Source organism: Rhinoraja longicauda, unplaced genomic scaffold, assembly GCF_053455715.1.
Source record: "Rhinoraja longicauda isolate Sanriku21f unplaced genomic scaffold, sRhiLon1.1 Scf000113, whole genome shotgun sequence".
Lineage (NCBI taxonomy): Eukaryota > Metazoa > Chordata > Chondrichthyes > Rajiformes > Arhynchobatidae > Rhinoraja > Rhinoraja longicauda.
Window position 1 is genome coordinate 78,415 of NW_027601331.1, and position 25,355 is coordinate 103,769.

General features: G+C 49.7%; 1 protein-coding gene across 6 annotated transcripts in view; it reads right to left on the reverse strand.

Moving 5' to 3' along the window:
- Positions 1 to 180: 180 nt before the first annotated feature.
- Positions 181 to 25,355, reverse strand: part of LOC144590066 (CD48 antigen-like) — a 40,840-nt gene continuing 15,665 nt past the window's right edge. For 4 of the 6 annotated variants that reach the window (XM_078394933.1, XM_078394929.1, XM_078394931.1 and 1 more), the window contains 3 exons: positions 22,855 to 23,124; positions 21,116 to 21,211; positions 181 to 1,480 (listed from right to left, as the gene is read on the reverse strand). In XM_078394933.1, coding sequence (XP_078251059.1) covers positions 1,272 to 1,480; positions 21,116 to 21,211; positions 22,855 to 23,124 — 575 coding nt within the window. In that variant the 3' untranslated portion in view covers positions 181 to 1,271. Of the gene's footprint in view, positions 1,481 to 21,115; positions 21,212 to 21,416; positions 21,887 to 22,854; positions 23,125 to 25,355 lie in introns of those variants that run through there. The other 2 variants (XM_078394934.1, XM_078394935.1) reach the window with 2 other exon arrangements.

The following is a 25,355-nucleotide window of genomic DNA, read 5'->3' on the forward strand; positions in this document are numbered from 1 at the left end:
CTCCAGCATTTTGTGAATAAAAACCTTCGATTTGTACCAGCATCTGCAGTTATCTTCTTATATTATTCTGCTTCTGGTTGATTACTGCGCAAACGCCTCATTAGTGGTTATCCCGCTCAGGTCGGAGTGAGTAGAGTAGCGATTAAATTTTGAAGTGGACCTTTTTGAAATAATAATATATTTCTTTATTTGTCCCACACCGGGGAAATTTAGTGTTACAGCAGCAAAGTGGATAGCAAGAGACCATTCATTATAAATAAAAGTAAAGACAAGGATAAATTGTCATCAATTTACTGTGTATTCCTTAACTGTTACTGTTGACTCGTCTGCTGGGAGCAGTGCTGGTTGTGCAATCTCACAGCAGCGGGAAGCAAGGACCTCCTATATCTCTCCTTCAAACACTTGGGGTGAAGGAGTCTGTCACTGAAGGAACTACTCAGTGCAGTGACAGTGTCCTGCAGGGGTTGGGAGTCGTTGTCCTGCAGCGATGTTAGCTTTGCCATCATCCTCCTCTCTCCCACCGCCTGCACTGAGTCGAGGGGGCAACCCAGGACAGAGCTGGCCTTCCTGACCAGCTTGTCAAGTCTCTTCCCCTCCGCCGCTGAGATGCTGCTGCTCCAGCAGACCACTCCATAGAAAATGGCCGATGCAACCACCGTGTTGTAGAAGGTCCTTAGGAGTGCCCCCTGCACTCCAAAGGACCTGAGTCTCCTCAGCAGATAAAGTCTGCTCTGCCCCTTTTTGTATAGCACATTGGTATTTTCAGTCCAGTCCAGTTTATTGGTGAGGTAAACACCCAGGTACTTATAAGAGTTCACCCTCCCGATGTCCATTCCCTGGATGTTCACCGGTGTCGGGGGACCTGGCTGCTCCTGCGGAAATCCACCACCATCTCCCTGGTTTTCCCCGCGTTGATCTGGAGGCAGTTCCGCTGGCACCAGTCCACAAACTCTTTGATCAGTTTTCTGTACGCCCTGTCATCGTCGCCTGTGATGAGGCCGATGATGGCAGAGTCGTCAGAGAACTTCAGTAGACAGGAGTCTGCAGAGCTGTGCCTGAAGTCCGCAGTGTACAGGGTGAACAAGAATGGACTGTTCCCTGCGGAACCCCAGTGCTGCAGACCACTCTGTCCAAGACCAGGTCCTTTGTCCTCACATACTGTGGTCGGTTGGCAAGGTAGTCCAGAATCCAGGATGTGAGGTGGTGATCCACTGCAGTGCGCTCCAGCTTGACCCCCGCTGAGACATCACGGGGGGGGAGGGGGCGGGGTATCAGGCTGCGTCATCGCGGAGGCGGGCCCCTGTCTGCGTCATCGCGTGGGCGGGATCTCGGGGTTTGTCATCGCGGGGGATTGGATCGCCGTCTACGTCATCGAGGGGCGGGGTCTTGGCATGCGTCATCGCGGGGCGGGATCCCAGGCTGCGTAATCTGGCGAGGCGGGGACTCGGGAAGATAGTGAAATCTTGCAGAGGCTGCAAACCTGAAATAAAGCAAAAGTCAAGAGTGTTTTATTGTCATATGTCCCAGATAGAAAAGCGAAATTAGTTAACGCCCTTCTGACAGTTGTTTCACAAATGTTGCGTGAACCATCTGGCTGTTTTCGTGTGTTTCTGTTTGATTCCTATTTTGGAGCAGGTGTTGGCAAAATGTCGTCATATTCTCCTTCTTTCTTGTATCCCTGAAACTACACCGATTGTCCAGCCTGTGCAAAATCCCAAATTTAAAAATGTCCTTGTGTTCAAGTAATCGTGATCTCACCCTTTGTTTCTTTGTCTTTCCTTCCTTAACACCAGTTTTGGCTTTAAAAGGTCTCCACTGTGCTCAGAAGGTAGACACAAATTGCTGGAGTAACTCAGCGGGACAGGCAGCATCTCTGGAGAGAAGGAATGAGTGAGTTTTCTGGTCAAGACCCTTCTTCAGACTGAGGGCCAGGGGAGAGGGGGGCACAGAGATATGGAAGGGTAAAACGAAACATCAAAATAGTTGCAGATCAAGGAAAATGTAAAGTATATCATTGTTAGCTTGGAGAAGCTGACAACAAAGCAAACAGAGATAAAATGTCAGTAAAATGTCAGTCAGACTGGTCGAGAACTGGGAAGGTAGAGAGAGGGAATTAGGGGATTGCATGTAAGGTCGTAAGGTTTAAGTGCGTGATGCACGGAGTCGCTCAAGCCATCTGGAGGACATGGCAGCTTATAGCAGACACTAACAATACATGCAACAGATACATTCTTACCTTGAAAAAAACGCCAATCTTCCCGCATTTAGCCTCTCCAAACCCTTAAGAATTTTATATGTTTCTATAAGATCCCCCCTCAGTCTTCTAAATTCCAGCGAGTATAAGCCTAGTCTATCCAGTCTTTCTTCATATAAAAGTCCTGCCATCCCAGGGATCAATCTGGTGAACCTTCTCTGTACTCCCTCTAAGGCTAGAATGTCTTTCCTCAGATTAGGAGACCAAAACTGTACACAATACTCCAGGTGCGGTCTCACCAAGGCCCTGTACAACTGCAGCAGAACCTCCCTGCTCCTATACTCAATCCTCTTGCTATAAATGCTAACATACCATTCGCTTTCTTCACTGCCTGCTGCACCTGCACGCTTGCTTTCAATGACTGGTGCACCATGACACCCAGGTCACGTTGCATCTCCCCTTTTCCTAATCGGTCACCATTCAGGTAATACTCTGCTTTCCTGTTCTTGCCGCCAAAGTGGATAACCTCACATTTATCCACATTATATTCCATCTGCCATGCATTTGCCCACTCGCCTAATCTATCCAAGTCACTCTGCAGCCTCCTAGCATCCTCCTCGCAGCTAACACTGCCACCTAGCTTCGTGTCATCTGCAAACTTAGAGATGTTGCATTCAATTCCCTCGTCCAAATCATTAATATATATTGTAAATAACTGGGGTCCCAGCCTAATGGTCTGCATCCCAGGGTCCTCAGGGAGGTGGCTCTAGAAATAGTGGACACATTGGTGATCATTTTCCAATGTTTAATAGATTCATGATCAGTTCCTGTGGATTGGAGGATAGCTAATGTTATCCCACTTTTCAATAAAGGAGCGAGAGAAAACAGGGAATTACAGACCAGTTAGCTTGATTTCGGTGGTGGGAAAGACGCTGGAATAGGTTAGGTAAAGGGAAGGTGCAGCGAGACCTGTGTGGCCTTGTACACCAGTCACTGAATGTTGGCGTGCAGGTACAGCAGGCAGTGAAGAAAGCTAATGGCATGTTAGCCTTCATAACGAGAGGATTTCAGTATAGGAGTAAAGAGGTTCTGCAGTTGTATAGGGCCCTGGTAAGACAACATCTGGAGTATTGTGTTCAGTTTTGGTCTCCTAATTTGAGGAAGGGCATCCTTGTAATTGAGGCAGTGCAGCGTAGGTTCACGAGATTGATCCCTGGGATGGCGGGACTATCATATGAGGAAAGATTGAAAAGACTAGGCTTGTATTCACTGGAGTTTAGAAGGATGAGAGGGGATCTTATAGAGACATATAGAATTATAAAAGGACTGGACAAGCTAGACGCAGGAAAAATGTTCCCAATGTTGGGGGAGTCCAGAACCAGGGGCCACGGTCTTAGAATAAAGGGGAGGCCATTTAAAACTGAGGTGAGATGGAACTTTTCCACCCAGAGAGTTGTGAATTTGTGGAATTCTCTGCCACAGAGGGCAGTGGAGGCCAAATCACTGGATGGATTTAAGAGAGAGTTAGATAGAGCTCTAGGGGCTCGTGGAATCAAGGGATATGGGGAGAAGGCAGGCACAGGTTACTGATTGTGGATGATCAGCCATGATCACAATGAATGGCGGTGCTGTCTTGAAGGGCCAAATGGCCTCCTCCTGCACCTATTTTCTATGTTTCATGTAGTTAGGAACTGCAGATGCTCGTTTACACTGGAGATAGACACAAAGTGCTGGAGTAACTCAGCGGGACAGGCAGCATCTCTGGAGAGAAGAAATGGGTGACGTTGGGGAAGCTGGAGGGATAGACAGAGAGGAAATGCCAGGGTGATCTTAGACCTGTAACAGTCCTTGTAGCAAAGACCAGAACAAGAAAAAACAGATTATGTCAGTCATAGTCATACAGCGTGGAAACAGGCCCTTCGGCCCACCTTGCCCATGCCAACCAATGTGTCCCATCTCTACGAGTTCTACCTGCCTGTGTTTGGTCCATACCACCAGGGCCTGTTTCCCCTCTGTATGACTCAATGACTATAATTGGGCCAAAGGGCCTGTTACCAACCCTTATGGTCCTGTGACTCTATAAAAGTGTATTAATAGAAATAATATCCAAAAATCCCAAGACGCCTGTCCACCACCATCAAAGTCCAGAACATTCTGGATTATTGAAATGTTACTGTATGAATTCGGGCGGCACGGTGGCGCAGCGGTAGAGTTGCTGCCTCACAGCGCCAGAGACCCAGGTTCGATCCCGACCACGGGCGTTGTCTGTACGGAGTTTGTACGTTCTCCCCGTGACCTGCGCGGTTTTCTCCGAGATCTTCGGTTTCCTCTCGCGCTCCAAAGACGTGCAGGTTTGTAGGTTAATTGGCTTGGTATCAGTGTAAAATTGTCCCTAGTGTGTGTAGGATAGTGTTAGTGTGCGGGGATCGCTTGTCGGTGCGGACTCGGTGGGCCGAAGGGCCTGCTTCCGCCCTGTATCTCTACATAGAAACATAGAAAATAGGTGCAGGAGGAGGCCATTTGGCCCTTCGAGCCAGCACCGCCATTCAATATGATCATGGCTGATCATCCAGAATCAGGATCCAATCTCTGCTTTCTCCCCATATCCCTTGATTCTGTTAGCCCGAAGAGCTAAACTAAAGTAAACTAAAGATATTGTCAAGCTGGAAAAGGTTCAGAAAAGATTTACGAGGATGTTGCCAGGACTAGAGGGTGTGAGGTATAGGGAGAGGTTGGGGCAGGCTGGGTCTCTATTCCTTGGAGCGCAGGAGAATGAGGGGTGATCTTATAGATGTGTATAAAATTTTGAGGGGAATAGATCGGGTAGACGCACAGAGTCTCCTGCCCAGAGTAGGGGAATCGAGGACCAGAGGACACGGGTTTAGGGGGGAGGGGGGGAAAGATTTATTAGGAATCTGAGGGATAACTTTTTCACACAGAAGGTGGTGGGTGTATGGAACGAGCTGCCAGAGGAGGCAGTTGAGGCTGGGACTACCCCAACATTTAAGGAACAGTTAGACAGGTACATGGATAGGAGGAATATGGACAAAGCTCGGGCAGGTGGGACTAGTGTAAATGGGGCATGTTGGCCGGTGTGGGCAAATTGGGCCGAATGGCCTGTTTCCAAGCTGTGTCACTATGACTCTATTCCGGTAAAGGTCAATGATTAGAATCTGCAATTTTTTTGTCCGTTGTAGATAGCGATCAATGTTGCGAAGGATAAATATTTACCCGATGAGACCACACATATAACGATTGAAATGGGAGATGAGGGACAAGCATCTCTTGCCATGGTGGACAGTGCGATCTACATCCTCAACAGCAAGAATAAACTTACAGCCAAACAGGTACGTTTAGTTCGGTTTTGTTTATTGCCACATATTGCCATATAGTCCTACAGCATGGAAACAGGCCCTTCGGCCCAACTTGCCCATGCCGACCAACGTGCCCCATCTCTACGGGACCTACTTGCCTGTGTTTGGTCCATACCACCAGGGCCTGTTTCCCCTCTGTATGACTCAATGACTATAATTGGGCCAAAGGGCCTGTTTCCAACCCTTATGGTCCTGTGACTCTATAAAAGTGTCTTAATAGAAATAATATCCAAAAATCCCAAAACGCCTGTCCACCACCATCAAAGTCCGGAACATTCTGCGTTATTGAAATGTTACTGTGTGTATTAGGGTGGCATAGTGGCGCAGCGGTAGAGCTGCCGACTCACAGCGCCAGAGTCCCGGGTTCGGTCCTGACCACTTTTTTTTCTTTCTTTTTTTTGATATAAAAGTTTTATTCCAAAGAAAAACATACAAACATACTAAGCAAAATGTGATCAAACAAAAGCCGCCTGTATCGGCAGTTTACAAATTAAACAATTATCACATTAAAATCCCGCCATCTCTGTCGACAATATACATTCAACCCCCCGCGGCGACCAGCGTTCCCGGAAGGCCTCCAGAGTCCCCGTGGACACCGTGTGTTCCCTCTCCAGGGACACGCGGGCACGGACGTAAGCCCGGAACAGGGGTAGGCAGCCGACTTCTGTGAGGCCGTCGACTGCCCGCTGCCTGGACCCGCGAATGGCCATCTTGGCCAGGCCCAGGAGCAAACCGACAGGGAGACCCCCTCCTCCCTCCTGACCCTCCCCCCTCTGTACCGGGTGCCCAAAAATTAAAAGCGTAGGGCTAAAATGGAACCAGAACATGAGGAGCAGCCCCTTCAGATACTGGAACAGGGGCTGTAACCTCACGCACTCTGTATACAAATGGTACACGGTCTCCTCCTCGCCGCAGAAGCGACAGGCGGCAGACGAGACCGTGAACCGGCTCAAGTACCTGTTACAGGCTATAGCCTTATGCAACACTCTCCACCCCAGGTCCCCGATGTAAAGCGGGAGGACCCCCTTATTTAGAGACCTCCACTGGGGACCGCTCCCGCCATCAGGTGGTAACACGGACCGCCAGGGCGTGTCCGGACGGAAGACGAGAGCGAGGAAGTGGAGAGTGTGCAGGAGCAGCCTGTACAAAACGCGCCTCTCCGCGTCACGGAACGGCACGCTGGGCATCTGGGAAAGGCGGCTCATATTGCGTGGGGCCGGCTCTCGGGAAGGGACCCGGGCCGTGGGCCCGATGAGCAATTCCGACGGAGCGGGGTTAAGCCCGGTCGGAATCGCTCCACGCACACGCCTCTCCTCGACACCCACCGTGACAGGGTGAGGACCGGCCCCCCTCACAACCACAGCACCCCCCTCCCCCTGAGGAGCAGCGCCCTGGCTGAAGGTGACCAAATTCCTGGCTCTCAGGAGATCACGGTAAAAACCAGGCAACTCCCGCCTAGCGCGCTGACTCATGCCCGCTACCGGGAGCCGTGATCCCTCCTGGAGGCAGCGCCCCCGGCAGAAAAAGTACGTGGCCAGCGAGTGCCTTCTGGGAGGGCACTCGGAGTACACGTACCTCTGCAGGGTCCTGAGTCGGAGGGCCGCCACCTGAGTGCGGACGCAGACCAGCGCCTGACCGCCCTCCTCCAACGGGAGACTCAGAACCCCAGCAGAGACCCAGTGGTTCCTCTCACCCCAGAAGAAGTTAACTAACCTCCTCTGTCTCATGGCGATGAAACGAGAGGACGGGACCAGAGTGGCCAGCCGGTACCACAGCAGAGAGGCCACCAGCTGGTTTATGACCAAAGCCCTACCCCGATATGATAACACACCAAGGAGGCCTGACCAGCGCCCCACACGGGCAACCACCTTCGCCTCCAGCTCCTGCCAATTCGCCTGCCAAGCCCCCTCAGTGGGACTCGGGTAGATCCCCAGATAGAGGAGGTGCGTGGTGCTCCACGCAAAAACTGCCATCTCCTCCGGCAGGGAGTCCACCTGCCACTGACCCACCAAGAGCCCAGCACACTTCCCCCAGTTGATCCTGGCGGAGGATGCGGCTGAGAACACCCGCTGGCACTCACGCATCCTCCGCAGGTCAACCGGGTCGGTGAACATTAGTAGCACATCGTCGACGTAGGCCGAGAGAACCACCTCCACCCCCGGCCCCGGCAAAGCCAAACCTGCCAGCCGCCTCCGTAGGAGGCACAGGAATGGCTCCATACAGAGGGAATAAAGCTGGCCGGACATGGGGCATCCATGACGAACCCCCCTCCCAAAGTGAATGGGAGCCAACAAAGAGCCATTGACCTTGACCAGGCACTCTGCAGCAGCGTATAGGAGCCGGACCAGGGCCACAAAATGGGGTCCGAATCCAAACGCCCGCAGAGTCCCGAGAAGGTAGTCGTGTCCCACCCGGTCATACGCCTTCTCCTGGTCAAGGGAGAGAAAGGCGACTGACTGACCAGCCCTCTGGCACAGATGGATCAGGTCCCGTACCAGATGGATATTGTCCTGGATGGACCGGCCCGGGACTGTGTAGGACAGGTCAGGGTGGATCACATGCGACAGCACGGGCCCCAGGCGATTGGCCAATGCCCGTGCAAAGACTTTGTAACCCGTACTGAGAAGAGAGACAGGGCGCCAGTTCTTCAAGAGGCGGAGATCGCCCTTCTTGGGCAGCAAGACCACGACTGCCCTGTGCCACGAGAAGGGCATTTCCCCGGTCGCCAGGCTCTCCCCCAACACCTTCATATAGTCGCCCCCTAGGACATCCCAGAAGGCTCGAAGAAACTCCACAGTCAGCCCATCCAGCCCCGGAGACTTGCCCCTCCTGAGCTGGTGCAGGGCACCAGTCAACTCCTCCAGAGTTAGGGGATCATCAAGGCGCTCGGCCACCTCTTTGCACACTACGGGTAAGCCCTCCCACAGCACCCCTTGTGCCTCCCCACTAGATGTTCCTCGGAGAACAGAGTGTCATAGAACGACCAAACTGAGGCACCGATCCTCTCCGGATCCGTGACGGAGGGGCCATCGTCTGCAAGCAACTTGACAAACTGCCTGCGGGCACCTCGGCACTTCTCCAGGGAGAAGAAAAAGGGGGAGGCGCGGTCCAGATCGTTCAACATCTGGACTCGCGACCTCACATACGCGCCCCGGGACCTCCTCAGCTGCAAGTCCCTCAGTGCCCCTTTCTTCTCCTGGTACTCCTCCCACTCACACGAGTCCCCCTCCGTCTGACCCAGGCGAGACTCCGAGTCGAGCAACTCTCTCTCAAGCCGTCCGATCTTGGAGTCCCGCCCCTTGGTCGACCCCCTCATGTAGTCCTGGCAAAACAGACGGACGTAAGCCTTCCCTACATCCCACCACTGCCTTAGGGAAGGGAAACGCCCCTGCTTTTCCCTCCACTCCGCCCAGAACTGCTTGAATGAATCCCGGAACCGGCGTTCCTCCAGCAGCCGGTTGTTGAAGTGCCAGTACGCGGACCCTGCCTGTGTGCGCGTCGGGATAAAGTCCACTCGCACCAGGCAGTGGTCCGAGCACGGCTCCAACCGCATGGAGGCTGCCGAGACACAGGACACATAAGCCTTAGACACATATACACGGTCAATACGGGAACCACCCCCCTTAAACCTGTACGAGAAGGCACTGGAGTTGGGATGGAAATTCCTCCAAGCATCTACTAGCTCAAAAGAATCCACCAACTCCCTTAATGTCTTGACCGCTGCCGGATCGCGCTGAATGCCAGAGCGATCTCTCGCCTCAAGGGTACAATTAAAATCACCCCCCAGGAAAACACACTCCCCCCGATCGATAGTGTTCAACAGCTCGGTCACTTCTTGTGTTAACCGCGTCTGCATAGCACCGCTCTTGGGGGCGTACACATTAATAAAGTGTAACGGCACGCCATCCAGGCACACGGCCAGACACAACAACCAGCCTGGTACTATGTCCTGCACCTTGACGATCTCCGGCTGGAAAGATGGGGCCAACAGGAAGGCCACTCCACTCGAAATGGAGGTGAGATGGCTCATGTAGACTCCCCCTTCCCACTCCAGGAGCCAGGTGGGCTCGTCACTAGCCACAGTGTGTGTTTCCTGCAGGAACCTCACCGCGTACCTCCCGTCCCTCAGCACCGAGAGATGGTGAAACCTACGGAGAGACCCCCTGCCCCCATTAATATTCAGGCTGGCTATAGTGAGCTTCATTTTGAAAGCGCACAAGAACTTTTACCAGCCCCCCGTGATGGAATGGAGCCTCCCCGAGCCCTCTGCCCTTTCTTTAGGGACTTAAAAAGCTCTTGGAGCTGGCGCCGCTCATTTTTCAATACACCTGCCTCGTTCTCCTCCTCCTGAAGGATGGCATAAATGGACTGCAAGGGTACCGTCAGGTCCGACCAGCGGTCAACAGCCAGATCTGCCTTATTCCTCTTCCCTCTGCTGTCCCTCAGAAAGCTCCGGAGTTCCCAAATATCAACAAGCCGACACATGGGGCTGCGGGTGGGACAGTCCATCAACTCACTGTCGCTGGACTCCACGTCCCCTCCTCCTCCCACTCAATGTCTGAGCCCGAGTCTGGATAGTTCTGACTCCCAGCCGCCTCGCTCACCCCTCCCTGTGAGGTGGGCGGGTCGGCCACATCACCCGGTCCCTCCTCCGTCACCATCCCACCCCCAGGATCAGTGACGGGGGCAGGTACCGGTACCTCTAACTGTGGCAAGCTGCCTGGTAAATGGCCAGGCTCCTGCACACCCCCACCGCCCTCTGTAACCGGATTGGGGAGCAGTGATGTCGGAGGAAGTCTCCGGGGCGGGCAGTGAGAGGGCACGTCTGGAGTCCGACCGAAGGACCCGATCCGAAATGACCCTGTCCTCCTTCGCACACAGGGCACCCGCCCCAGCACCGTCACCCAGAGAGTCCCCGTCCCCCACCACCAGGGGAACCATCTCGCTCTGGCCCTCAGGGGGCGATGTTCCCGGAGTCTCCCCTGCTCCCTCAGCCGGTGGGGCAGCACACCCCTCAATAGGACTCGTAGCCTCAACAGGGAGCATGGGCTGGGGACCCACCCCCACACTCAAGTCCCCCCCATCAATCTTCCCCTGGTCACCCTCTAAGCCAGCGGACGCAATCCCTGGGGGAACAGCCCCCTCGGGTAGTGTGTCACCACTCTCAGGTGGTCCGTGCACTACAGAGGCATCCTCCTGCCCACAGGAAGCGTGCACTGGGAGCTCTGCCTCAACAGGGGAGAAACGCCTCCCTTCAGGTCGCCCCTGACCTTCAGGGCCGTTCTCCGTGTCAGAGGACGCACGCCTCCTCCTCTTATAACCACTAGGATGCGGTGGTACAGTCAGCTCCATTGCTGAAGCCTGTTCCTCCGCCCCACCATCTACCTGCTCATCCTGGGCCACCTTGGTAGAGCTGGCAGCCCGGGGCTTGGGACAATTCCTGCGGAAATGCCCCACCTCTTTGCATGCATGGCAGCGTGCTTGGCCCGTGTTACAAAACACGCGATAGCAGAATCCTTCCCATTCAACCTCAAAACTCCCCTCCATATCAATCCCCTGTGCCAGCTGTATGTACACGTGGCGATTGAACGTTAATACATGCTGCATCTCGGGATCATCCAACCTATGCAACAGTTTGGTGGGCCCAGACCGCACCTCCCCCAGCTTAGTTACATGTGGGAGCAGGAGCGCGTCCGGAACATAAGTGGGAACGTTGGACAGCATGACCGGCAGCACGGGCCGTCCCCATGGGTCCACCGCCATGTAAATCCCAGCCACCGTGATCCCCCTTTCCAGTGCGGTAGCCACCGACTGCTCAGTCTTTAGGATGACAACAGCCTTCCCACTGACCACCGCGCCTGCGATTATGGCCTTCTTGCCAACAGTCTCCCCCAGCGCGGTTAGCACAGCCTTGAAGGTAATGTTGCCCTGCAAGGTCACTTTCACCTCATATATACGCCCCAATGACTCATGGCCCTTAGTCACGGAGACTGCCGACTGTACGGCAGCTGCATAATTCTTAGGGGCCGCCATCTTTAGGGCGTGGAGCAAAACAAAACGTCTCAGTATTTTATAAGTCAAAGCAGTCTTTCTGCTATTGCTGCACCTCCACGCATTTGCAGCAGTTTAAAGTCTTGTGAAGGTTTTCCTGGCAAAGCAACAGAAGCAGTCTCCTCCTGATAAGATAGGGAAAAGTCCGTGCCAATCCTCCCGTCGTAGAAAATGGAGCTTCCGGAGGCTTCTTCCCCAGGTCTCGGTCGCCCTCCCGGCTTCAACGAAAATCCAATGCACTGTTGCCGTACTTACCCGGCACACCTGGACCGGGCAAAGTCGGTGTGGGAGGGAGCTTTCCGATGCTACAGACCACAAACACCGCTCCAGACTCAGCTCCCACCAGTTCAAGTGCAACTTGGCCTTCCGCCAGCCACTGCCGCTCCTACGATTTTCAGAAACACGAACAAATCCTCCCTAATTAGAGGACTCTTTCAACAAAGAGAGTCTCTGCTTTCCGACAGAACTCCAAAAAGCAAATTCTGACTGCTTTTGTTTGTCCTCGCCTAACAAATCCTTCGAAAATAATCAAATCCTCACAGCCAGCGCCAGACACCCACGTCCGATCCTGACTTCGGGTGCTGTCTGTGTGGAGTTTGCACGTTTGTTGTGTGGGCTTGCTCCGGTTTCCTCCCACATCCCAATGACATGCGGGTTTGTAGACTGATTGGCCATTGTAAATTGCTCCTGGTGTGAAAGCAGTGGGAGAGGGCAAGATTACATAGAACTAATGGGTGATCAATGGTAGGAATGGACCTGGTGGACTATGAGGCAGCAACTCTATCAGCTTCCCCTCTGACGTGGGAACATGTACCAAGCACCCAATTCATGGCACAAAGAGTTGGGTTTAGTTTTTAGGATTGATGTGAAGTGACGTTGAAATGTAAATTCTCTAATACAAGATATGTAGGAAGGCACTGCAGTTACTGTTTTAAACCGAAGATACAAAACAAAATGCTGGAGTAACTCAGCGGGACAGGCAGTAACTTTGGAGAGAAGGAATGGGTGACGTTTTGGAATGATACATTTCTTCAGACCCTGAATTCTGAAGAAGGGTCTCAACCTGAAACGTCAGCCATTCCTTCTCTCCAGAGATGCTGCCCGTCCCGCTGAGTTACTCCAGCAATTTGTGTTTATCTTCTCAATTACAAGAGCACCCTCCCCACCACCCTCCATTCTGGATTAACAACATAATTCCTATATAAGGATGACCGGAACTGGACACGATACTCAAATGCGATCTCTCCAATGTCTTGCGCAGTTGCAACATGACCTTGCTAATGTTGATTTTTCTTTTCTATTTCCGTCGGCTCCTAGTTTCTCATCATGCATGACGAATCACATGGTGGGGGGTTGACTGAAAGTGGGCCGTCAGCTAAATGCTCACTTCTCTTCGAGAAAGCACTTACTATGGCTGCCTGTTCATCGGGACCATCTTCGGTCGTAGTTTTGTCGTAGTTTTTGGCCAGAATTCAGCCAGAGACTCCGAAGCCAAAATGGCCACCAAACTTGCAACACCTCAGCCCCAACCAAAAATCATTATGAATGGCACCACATAATTACAGTGCTTAATCACATCAGGGTACTTAACTTCATCCCAATAAACGTATTGCAGCTGCAAACCTCACGCTACATACCACAACATACATACACTGCCATAGACAATAGACAATAGACAATAGGTGCAGGAGTAGGCCATTCAGCCCTTCGAGCCAGCACCGCCATTCAATGCGATCATGGCTGATCACTCTCAATCAGTACCCCGTTCCTGCCTTCTCCCCATATCCCCTCACTCCGCTATCCTTAAGAGCTCTATCCAGCTCTCTCTTGAAAGCATCCAACGAACTGGCCTCCACTGCCTTCTGAGGCAGAGAATTCCACAACTTCACCACCCTCTGACTGAAAAAGTTCTTCCTCATCTCCGTTCTAAATGGCCTACCCCTTATTCTTAAACTGTGGCCCCTTGTTCTGGACTCCCCCAACATTGGGAACATGTTATCTGCCTCTAATGTGTCCAATCCCCTAATTATCTTATATGTTTCAATAAGATCCCCCCTCATCCTTCTAAATTCCAGTGTATACAAGCCCAATCGCTCCAGCCTTTCAACATACGACAGTCCCGCCATTCCGGGAATTAACCTAGTGAACCTACGCTGCACGCCCTCCATAGCAAGAGTATCCTTCCTCAAATTTGGAGACCAAAACTGCACACAGTGCTCCAGGTGCGGTCTCACCAGGGCCCGGTACAACTGTAGAAGGACCTCTTTGCTCCTATACTCAACTCCTCTTGTTACGAAGGCCAACATTCCATTGGCTTTCTTCACTGCCTGCTGTACCTGCATGCTTCCTTTCATTGACTGATGCACTAGGACACCCAGATCTCGTTGAACTCCCCCTCCTCCTAACTTGACACCATTCAGATAATAATCTGCCTTTCTATTCTTACTTCCAAAGTGAATAACCTCACACTTATCTACATTAAACTGCATCTGCCATGTATCCGCCCACTCACACAACCTGTCCAAGTCACCCTGCAGCCTTATTGCATCTTCCTCACAATTCACACTACCCCCCAACTTAGTATCATCTGCAAATTTGCTAATGGTACTTTTAATCCCTTCGTCTAAGTCATTAATGTATATCGTAAATAGCTGGGGTCCCAGCACCGAACCTTGCGGTACCCCACTGGTCACTGCCTGCCATTCCGAAAGGGACCCATTTATCCCCACTCTTTGCTTTCTGTCTGTCAACCAATTTTCTATCCATGTCAGTACCCTACCCCCAATACCATGTGCCCTAATTTTGCCCACTAATCTCCTATGTGGGACCTTGTCGAAGGCTTTCTGAAAGTCGAGGTACACCACATCCACTGACTCTCCCCTGTCAATTTTCCTAGTTACATCCTCAAAAAATCCCAGTAGATTTGTCAAGCATGATTTCCCCTTCGTAAATCCATGCTGACTCGGAATGATCCCGTTACTGCTATCCAAATGCTCAGCAATTTCGTCTTTTATAATTGACTCCAGCATCTTCCCCACCACTGATGTCAGACTAACTGGTCTATAATTACCCGTTTTCTCTCTCCCTCCTTTCTTAAAAAGTGGGATAACATTTGCTATCCTCCAATCCACAGGAACTGATCCTGAATCTATAGAACATTGAAAAATGATCTCCAATGCTTCCACTATTTCTAGAGCCACCTCCTTAAGTACTCTGGGATGCAGACCATCAGGCCCTGGGGATTTATCAGCCTTCAGTCCCATCAGTCTACCCAAAACCACTTCCTGCCTAATGTGGATTTCCTTCAGTTCCTCCACCACCCTAGGTTCTCCGGCCCCTAGAACATTTGGGAGATTGTGTGTATCTTCCTCAGTGAAGACAGATCCAAAGTAACGGTTTAACTCGTCTGCCATTTCTTTGTTCCCCATAATAAATTCCCCTGCTTCTGTCTTCAAGGGACCATCATTTGCCTTGACTATTTTTTTCCTCTTCACGTACCTAAAAAAACTTTTGCTATCCTCCTTTATATTATTGGCTAGTTTACCCTCGTACCTCATCTTTTCTCCCCGTATTGCCTTTTTAGTTAACTTTTGTTGCTCTTTAAAAGAGTCCCAATCCTCTGTCTTCCCACTCTTCTTTGCTATGTTATACTTCCTCTCCTTAATTTTTATGCTGTCCCTGACTTCCCTCGTCAGCCACAGGTGTCTCTTACTCCCCTTAGAGTCTTTCCACCTCTTTGGAATAAATTGATCCTGCAACCTCTGCATTATTCCCAGGAATACCTGCCATTGCTGTTCTACCGTCTTCCCTGCTAGGGCCTCCTTCCAATCAATTTTGGCCAGCTCCTGCCTCATGCCTCTGTAATCCCCTTTGCTATACTGTAATACCGACACTTCCGATTTTCCCTTCTGCCTTTCCATTTGCAGAGTAAAACTTATCATGTTGTGATCACTGCCTCCTAATGGCTCTTTTACCTCTAGTCCCCTTATCAGATCAGGATCATTACACAACACTAAATCCAGAATTGCCTTCTCCCTGGTAGGCTCCAGTACAAGCTGTTCTAAGAATCCATCTCGAAGGCACTCTACAAACTCTCTTTCCTGGGGTCCATTTCCAACCTGATTTTCCCAGTCTACCTGCATGTTGAAATCTCCCATAACCACCGTAGCATTACATTTTTGACACGCCAATTTTATCTCCTGATTCAACTTGCACCCTATGTCAAGGCTACTGTTTGGGGCCTGTTGAATCATGTCAATCTCACCACCCCAGGATAATCCACAACACTTGCTCATTCTTGTAGAAGACAGGTTTGTGCAATTAGAGGTAGGGAGAACTAATGAAAATGGGAGAGACTTTCCTGCAGGGCCTGATCCCCATGGAGGATGCAACGTTGGTCATTGTCAGAGGGACATTAGACAGGGCTGGATGAACGTTTGAATTTCCAAGGCATAAAAGACTATAAATGAAGTACTGTAGGTGAGATTGATTTTGCTAGATTGTTGATGATTAGCAGGACATGATGGGCCAAATGGCCTGTTAGGTGCTATATTCCTCTAGGATTCTAGGAAATACTACTTGACTGCTGAGTGATCTCACTATTCTTTATTATTTGGTTCAAATTCTGGTTTTATTTTTCCTTTCGGAAATAAAGGCCAAAGCACCATTTGACATATAGCATTTAAATTTTCTATGTTTTATGCATCAGCACTCTTGTAACTCTTTACAGTGATATTTAGCAGAATGTTTTAATTTTTTTTTAAATAAATCTGTTTTTGTTTTAATTATTCATATCAAAATAAATAATTCAACACATAGCTGAAAATAGACAAGATATATTCCTCAATATTTCTCTCCTTGTAAAGCAAACCTTTTTTATTCAAATTTTCTATTTTGTTTCCACCTTTCTGGAAATGACTTATGGAATATAATTCTCTCTGCTCTGGTTCTGAGCTCTGGCTCTGAGCTCTGGGAATGTCTCCATATCCCCCAGTAACTTCTTTCCCACATTCTCTCTACCCTTACTCATTGATTGGGTGGATTAATTTGTCCTTGTGTTATTTTGTGCCATTTGTCGTAGAGTTCTTTGGAACCTCTTTCGATGGTGAAGATGATATTTAAGTTTAAGATGCTCTTGTGATGACAGATGACAAGCCAGATACCAGCTGCAGAACTCACAAATCACAAGCCTTGGGGCTTGTAATAACAAGGAACTGCAGATGCTGGTTAAGACCAGAGAAAGGCACGTATGGCAGAATAATTCAGCAGGTCAGGTAGCATCCCTGAAGAACGTGGACAGTTGATGTATCGGGTTGGAACCCTTCTTCAGACTGATCTGAAGAAGGGTCCCGGCTTAAAACATCACCTGTCCATGTTCTCCCGAGTTGCTGCCTGACCTGCATATGTTGAAAGACTGGAGCGACTAGGCTTGTATACACTGGAATTTAGAAGGATGAGAGGAGATCTTATCGAAATGTATAAGATTATTAAGGGGTTGGACACGTTAGAGGCAGGAAACATGTTCCCAATGTTGGGGGAGGCCAGAACAAGGGGCCACAGTTTAAAAATAAGGGGTAGGCCATTTAGAACTGAGATGAGGAAAAACTTTTTTAGTCAGAGAGTTGTGAATCTGTGGAATTCTCTGCCTCAGAAGGCAGTGGAGGCCAATTCTCTGAATGCATCCAAGAGAGAGCTAGATAGAGCTCTTAAGGATAGCGGAGTCAGGGCTTATGGGGAGAAGGCAGGAACGGGGTACTGATTGAGAATGATCAGCCATGATTACATTGAATGGCGGTGCTGGCTCGAAGGGCTGAATGGCCTCCTCCTGCCCCTATTGTCTATTACTCCAGCACTTTGTGTCTTTCTCGAGGGCTTAACGAAAATGAGTTGACTTATATTTTACAGTTCTTTTCTTGCTTTGGTATGCAGGAGACCAATTGCAGTGGCTCTGGTTAGATGTCAAAAGAGATTCCTGTGAAGCCTTTAAGGTTATGGACACCAGTCGATGCTGGAATTGGAAGACAATGGAGGCAGGGAGTGTAGCCAGGCTAGATGAAGTTAAGGAGGAAAGGATGGCCAAGGGTTTGGCCTGACAAAATATCATAGCGGAATCACAGAGGGGGAGCAGTGAGAGACAATGTTGCTGAACCCTCGTCGGAGAGAGGAGGAGAACTTCTTCACAGTGGACACAGCTTGAGGAGATTTTGCAGTGGAACGGACAAACCGTGTAGGAAAGAATTGCAGATGCTGGTTTAAATCGAAGGTAGACAAAATGCTGGGGTAACTCAGCGGGACAGGCAGCACAGGTAAGAACGTACGTGTTGTATGTGTGACGAGTGTATGCCGGAAGCTTCCTTGTCCTCCAGAAAGCTTGAGCGACTCTGTGCGTCACCCCCTTTGACCTTATGACCTTACGTGCAGGGGCTCTACAAAAGAGGAGACACAAAAAGCTGGAGTGACTCAGTGGGACCGGCAGCATCTCTGGAGATAAGGAATGGGTGACGTTTTGGGTCGAGACCCTTCTTCAGACTGGTTAAGGATAAGGGAAACGAGAGATATAGACGGTGATGTGGAGAGATAAAGAACAACGAATGAAAGATATGCAAAAAAGTAACGATGGTAAAGGAAACAGGCCATTCTTAGCTGTTTGCAGGGTGAAAATGAGAAGCTAGTGCGACTTGGGTGGGGGAGGGATAGAGAGAGAGAGAGAGAGAGGGAATGCCGGGGCTACCTGAAGTGAGTGAAAAGTCAATATTCATAACTGCCCAAGCGAAATATGTTTATTCTGAATAAAATTTAGTCCATCTGGACCATAGGATTAATTCACCATTCTCATAGAACTGACCCCAAAAAACAATAACAATCTTTGAACTCACTTACATCATGGCGTTTTTTTCCTTCTTTACGTACAAATCAAAATTCATTCATAATTTTACACACTTCATAAAATATGCAGAACTGCAGATATTCAATAGACAATAGACAATAGGTGCAGGAGTAGGCCATTCAGCCCTTCGAGCCAGCACCGCCATTCAATGCGATCATGGCTGATCACTCTCAATCAGTACCCCGTTCCTGCCTTTTCCCCATACCCCCTCACTCCGCTATCCTTAAGAGCTCTATCCAGCTCTCTCTTGAAAGCATCCAACGATCTGGCCTCCACTGCCTTCTGAGGCAGAGAATTCCACACCTTCACCACCTTCTGACTGAAAAAGTTCTTCCTCATCTCCGTTCTAAATGGCCTACCCCTTATTCTTAAACTGTGGCCCCTTGTTCTGGACTCCCCCAACATTGGGAACATGTTTCCTGCCTCTAATGTGTCCAATCCCCTAATTATCTTATATGTTTCAATAAGATCCCCCCTCATCCTTCTAAATTCCAGTGTATACAAGCCCAATCGCTCCAGCCTTTCAACATACGACAGTCCCGCCATTCCGGGAATTAACCTAGTGAACCTACGCTGCACGCCCTCAATAGCAAGAATATCCTTCCTCAAATTTGGAGACCAAAACTGCACACAGTGCTCGCACACTTCAAATACGTTTTTACCCCATATATACGAGGGTGCCTAATGTAAGGATATTTCTGTGAACACTACGATACGACGCTAATAAATGTATGCACAGCCTCTGAGAATGTCAGAAGGAATTTCGCACTGTTCTTGTTTTCATAAGGTCCTCAAGTCATAAGTGATAGGAGCAGAATTAGGCCAATCTGCCCGTCAAGTCTTCTACGCCATTCAATCATGAACCATCGCTCCCTCCGAACCCCATTCTCCTGCCTTCTCCCCATAACCTCTGACACCTGTACTAAATTAGAATATATCTATCTCTGCCTTACAAATATCCACTGACTTGGCCTCCACAGCCTTCTGTGGCAAAGAAATCCACAGATTCACCACCATCTGACAAAAGAAATGTCTCCTCATCTCCTTCCTAAAAGAACATACTTTAATTCTGAGGCTGTGACCTCTAGTCCTAGACTCTCCCACTAGTGGAAACATCCTCTCCACATCCACTCCATCCAAGCCTTTCACTGTTCTGTAAGTTTCAATAAGGTCCCCACATTCTTCTAATCTGCAGTGAGTACAGGCCCAGTGCTGACAAACGCTGATCATACGCTGGGTCCGCCATTGTTGCTTCCCCCGGCAGCGGCGTCCTCATCCCCACGTGGTCCTTCCTCGTCCGTCGGTCGGCACCTTCATCGGTCACCGCGCCAACCTCTCCACTATCGCCGCCGGGTCCTCTCCGGACGCCTCCGTGGCACCGACCCGGGCCCCAGCCGCGGGCTCCAAAGACCCAGGGGCCATTGGCCGTTGGATCCCTCGACCCGCGAGGCCCGGGTTCCGTCCCGCGAGGCTCCGCCCTCGGCTTCTCAGCGGCCCCTCCGGTAGGGAGTTGCAGAACTCTCGTCAGAGAGAGGAGGAGAATGTCTCCAAAGTCGGTAAAGTTAATGAGATTTCCCTGCTTACAATTCTCCAAATGCATCTGACCAGTGGCCTTATAAAGCCTCAGCATTTCATCCCTAATTTTATATTTTAGTCAACTCAAAATGAATGCTCACATTGCATTTGCCTTCCTTACTACCATTTCAACCTGCAAATTCACCGATTGAGAATCCTGCACCAGCACTCCCAAGTTATTTTGCACCGCTGATTTCCAAATCCTCTCCCCATTTAGAAACTGGTCTATGCCTTTATTCCCACTATCAAAGTCCATGACCACATAATATATTATAGTAGCGCGAAAATGTAAATATATTTGCATGTTTTCTATTTTGATACTCACGCTCCACTCATTCCCAATATCTATCCTTGGGGGGGAGGGGGGGTGCAGTGGCAGAGTTGTTGCCGTGTGGCTACAGCGCCAGAGACCCGGGTTTGATCCTGACTACGGGTGCTGTCTGTACGGAGTTTGTACTTTCTCCCCGTGACCTGCTTATGCTTTCTCCGAGATCTTCGGTTTTCTCCGGGATCCTGATTCTAGTTGGGATGAATTTCCACGGAGTGAAATGAAAAGGTTGTTTAAATATCTGCCATATCTTGAACTGCTGCATTTCTTAGGGAGAAGCTCTTTTCACAGTGTACCTTGCCAGATAGTTCCAGGGTCTCATTCCAGATGTACTGATGCTATAGCGATGGGGCCCAACATTGGGACATTGTGAACTGGAGAGGAACGAGGAGATGGTGATGTTTCAATGTGCCTGTCGCTCATGTCGCAGTCAGTAGTGGTGCATCACAGAAGCAGAATTAGGCCATTCAGCCTAGCACGTCTACTCCGCCATTCAATCATGGCTGATCTACCAATCTCTCTTAAACCCATTCTCCTGCCTTTTCCCCACAGCCCTTCACACCCGCACTATCTCTGCCTTGAAAAATATTCACTGACTTGGCCTCCACAGCCATCTGTGGCAATGAATCCAACAGATTCACCACCCTCTGACTGAGTCCACACCACCACATACAAGGATACGGTTTTACCAGAGAATGAATACTCACCATGTACCAACAGAGCGCTGAACACGAGAACCGATGTGATCACCACGAATATGGACAGGTACAATCCAACCCACGCTCTGGGATGGGAGTCATACCCTACGACAAAATAAATCACCTTTGGTTACCTCCTGTAGATTTTAATTTAAATGTCTACGATGTGGAGAAGACTTCCCTTTGTATCTATCTTGTTTTTGATTCAATGCAATGATTCAGTGATATTTTATTGTCACACATCTAGGTACAATGAAGTTCTTTGATTCTGGTGTACAATCCATAATCACACAGCAGACTTCTCCTGGTCAATACACAAAGAGTCCGCACGTTTCTGGTGCCGACAAACTTTCAGAAGTTCTTAGTGCTGTCTTATCTTCTCGCAGCGGCGAACCAGGGCTGTTGTTGCACGTGCATGGAGCACGATGCACGGTGGCGCAGCGGTAGAGTCGCTGCCTAACAACGCTTGGAGTGTAGAGTGCCTTGGGCAAACTGTATAGGGTATTTCTTAGGGAAGTTAAACACACTGGAGTGAACGGAATGATAACATATGCTGATAAGGTCAGATAACAAGTGTGGAGAGGGGCTTGTGAAGCATAAACATTAACATGGGACATTTGGCCAGCCTCTGTGCAATCAACCTTTACAACATGGGCTGCACGATGGCGTAGTGGTAGAGTTGCTGCCTTACAGTGCCAGAGACCCCAGGTTCGGTCCTCACTTCGGGTGCTTGTCTGCACGGAGTTTGTACGTTCTCCCCTGCGTGGGTTTTCTCCCACACTGCAAAGACATGCAGGTTTGTAGGTTAGTTGACATCAGTACAATTGTAAATTGTCCCTCGTGTGTGTAGGATAGACAATAGACAATAGGTGCAGGAGGAGGCCATTCGGCCCTTCCAGCCAGCACCGCCATTCAATGTGATCATGGCTGATCATTCTCAATCAGTACCCCGTTCCTGCCTTCTCCCCATACCCCCTGACTCCGCTATCCTTAAGAGCTCTATCTAGCTCTCTCTTAAATGCATTCAGAGAATTGGCCTCCACTGCCCTCCGAGGCAGAGAATTCCGCAGATAGTGTTAGTGTGCGGGGATCCCTGGTCAGTGCGGACTCAGTAGACTGAAGCACATGTTTCCGCGTTGTTTCTCTGTATCTATAAACTAAACCAGAAGTTAAACACACTGGGGAGAACGGAGTGATATTTTCTGCTGATAAGGTCAGATAACAAGAGTTGGGAGGAGTTCTTTAGTTTTATTTAATTTAGTTTAGATAAACAGCGCAGAAACAGGCTTTTCGGCCCATCAAGTTCGCACCGACCACCGATCCCTGCACATTAACACTATCCTACATTGATACCAAGCCAATTAACCCTACAAACATGCACATCTATGGAGTGTGGGAGGAAACCCATGCAAGTCACGGGGAGAACGAACAAACTCCGTACAGATGTTCAAGGTACGTCTTTCCCCTGACTCTCAGTCTGAAGAAGGGTCTCGACCCGAAACGTCAACTATTCCTTCTCTCCAGAGATGCTGCCTGACCCGCTGAGTTACTCCAGCTTTTTGTGTCTATCTTCTATTATTTAAAACGGCCCGCAGCCAGGATCGAACCTGGGTCACTGGCGCCGTAAGAGCTACAAGGCAGCAACTGTACCGATGCACCTCCATGCCACTTCTTGTGTAGCATAAACAACCTGGGTCAAATGGTGAACATTTGTGCAATCGACCTTTGCCAAAACCCTGTAGACTTACCCTTGATGATCAGCTGGTAGGTGCTGTTGGTTCGACTGACTTGGTTTTCCACGCTGCATGTGTAATAGCCAGAGTCTGATCCCTCTGCGTTCCAAATGGTAAAAGTTACATTCCCATCAGACAGGGACTGCCGTTGGCTCACTGGGAGAACAACCCCTTCTCTGATCCACAGAATGGAAGTAGCTCTCCCTCTCTGCACCGTGCAGTTCAGCACAGCCATGTGGGTCTCAGGGTTGTATTCACTGGAGATGGACGGTGTGGAGAGAGGATCTGGAGAACAACAGTCAATGAGCCACGGCACAAAATCCTTTTTTTTTACCTCAAGTATACAAAAGTAATTGCAGATTTATTAAAGGGATCTGCAAGAGTCACTGCCTCAAAAAGGCAGCCAGCATCATCGGAGACACACACCACCCTGGCCACGCTCCGATGCCTTCTGAGGAGGTGGAAATGTCGGCCGGCTTTCTTGGCCTTTGCTTCGATGTGGGTGGTCCAGGACGAGCTGCTGGTGATATTTACTACGAGGTACTTAAATTTTTCAACCATCTCTACTTTGGCGCCATAACTGCAGACTGGGGCATGTGAACCACTTCCTTTCTCAAGTCGATCACTATCTCCATTGTCTTGCGGACATTGAGGGAAAGGCTTTATTCACAAAATGCTGGAGTAACTCAGCAGGTCAGGCAGCATCTCGGGAGAGAAGGAATGGGTGACGTTTCGGGTCGAGACCCTTCTTCAGACTGATGTCAGGGGGGCGGGACAAAGGAAGGATATAGGTGGAGACAGGAAGATAGAGGGAGATCTGGGAAGGAGGAGGGGAAGGGAGGGACAGAGGAACTATCTAAAGTTGGAGAAGTCGATGTTCATGCCACTGGGCTGCAAACTGCCACGGCGAAATATGAGGTGCTGTTCCTCCAATTTCCGGTGGGCCTCACTATGGCATTGGAGGAGGCCCATGACAGAAAGGTCAGACTGGGAATGGGAGGGGGAGTTGAAGTGCTCGGCCACCGGGAGATCAGTTTGGTTAATGCGGACCGAGCGCAGGTGTGCAGCGAAGCGATCGCCGAGCCTGCGCTTGGTTTCGCCGATGTAAATAAGTTGACATCTAGAGCAGCGGATGCAATAGATGAGGTTGGAGGAGGTGCAGGTGAACCTTTGTCTCACCTGGAAAGACTGTTTGGGTCCTTGGATGTGAAAGGAAAGGCTGTTGTCTTGATACCAGGTCACGAGGTTCTCACCCCCATCTCTCTCACACCCCATTTAGGACTATGCCCTCGAGGTTACGTTGACATTTCTCAAACATCTTCCCACAATAGAATGATTCACATTTCTCAGCCACCATCTGCCATCAGCCTGATTACATTCTTTTCGTCTCTACATCCTTTCTCCTCATCGGCGAGGCCAAGCGCAGGCTCGGCGATCGTTTCGTTGAACACCTCCGCTCAGTCCGTCTTAACCTGCTTGATCTCCCGGTGGCTCAGCACTTCAACTCCCGCTCCCATTCCCAATCTGACCTTTCTGTCCTGGGCCTCCTCCACTGTCAGAGTGAGGCCCAGCACAAATTGGAGGAACAGCACCTCATATTTCGCTTGGGTAGTTTACACCGCAGCGGTATGAACATTGACTTCTCTAACTTCAGATAGCCCTTCCTTTCCCTCTCCATCCCCTCCCCCTTCCCAGTTCTCCCACTAGTCCTACTGTCTCCGACTACATTCTATGTTTGTCCCGCCCCCTCCCCTGACATCAGTCTGAAGAAAGGTCTTGACCCGAAATGTCACCCATTCCTTCTCTCCAGAGATGCTGCCTGACCCGCTGAGTTACTCCAGCATTTTGTGTCTACCTTATATTCTTTTCATGTCTATTAATGACATTCCATTGGCTCTCTCTACACCACGCTGTCTCGGCAAGGCCACCAGCATCATCAAAAATGAGTCTAACCCTGAACGCTCCCTCTCCCATCAGAAATGAGATACAGAAATGTGAAACACATATCTCCAGATTCAGGGACAGTTTCTTCCCAGCTGTTATCAAGCAACTGAACCATCCTATCACCATCTAGAGTGGTCCTGAGCTACCACCTACATCATTGGAGACCCTCGGACTGTCTTTATGCAGACGTTACTAGAATTTATCTTACACTAAACGTTATTCCATTTATCCTGTAAGTGTACACTGCACAGATGGCTTGATTGTAATCATGTATAGTCTTTCGGCCGACTGGATAGCATGCAACAAAAAGCTTTTCACTGTACCTCGGTACACATAACAATAAACTAAACTAAACTTCACAGATCAATGTTTCCAGGTCTGCTCATTTTCAGATTTAGGGATTACATCACATAAACTTAAATCCCAATTATTAAATTGTGTTCAAGAAAATAGTCATCGGAGTAGGTTCGTCACCTGAAATTGGAGAATACAATGTTCATACATTAGCTTGTAAGCTCCAGTCAAGTCCAATAATCAATCTTTCACAAAATGCTGGAGTAACTCAGCAAGTC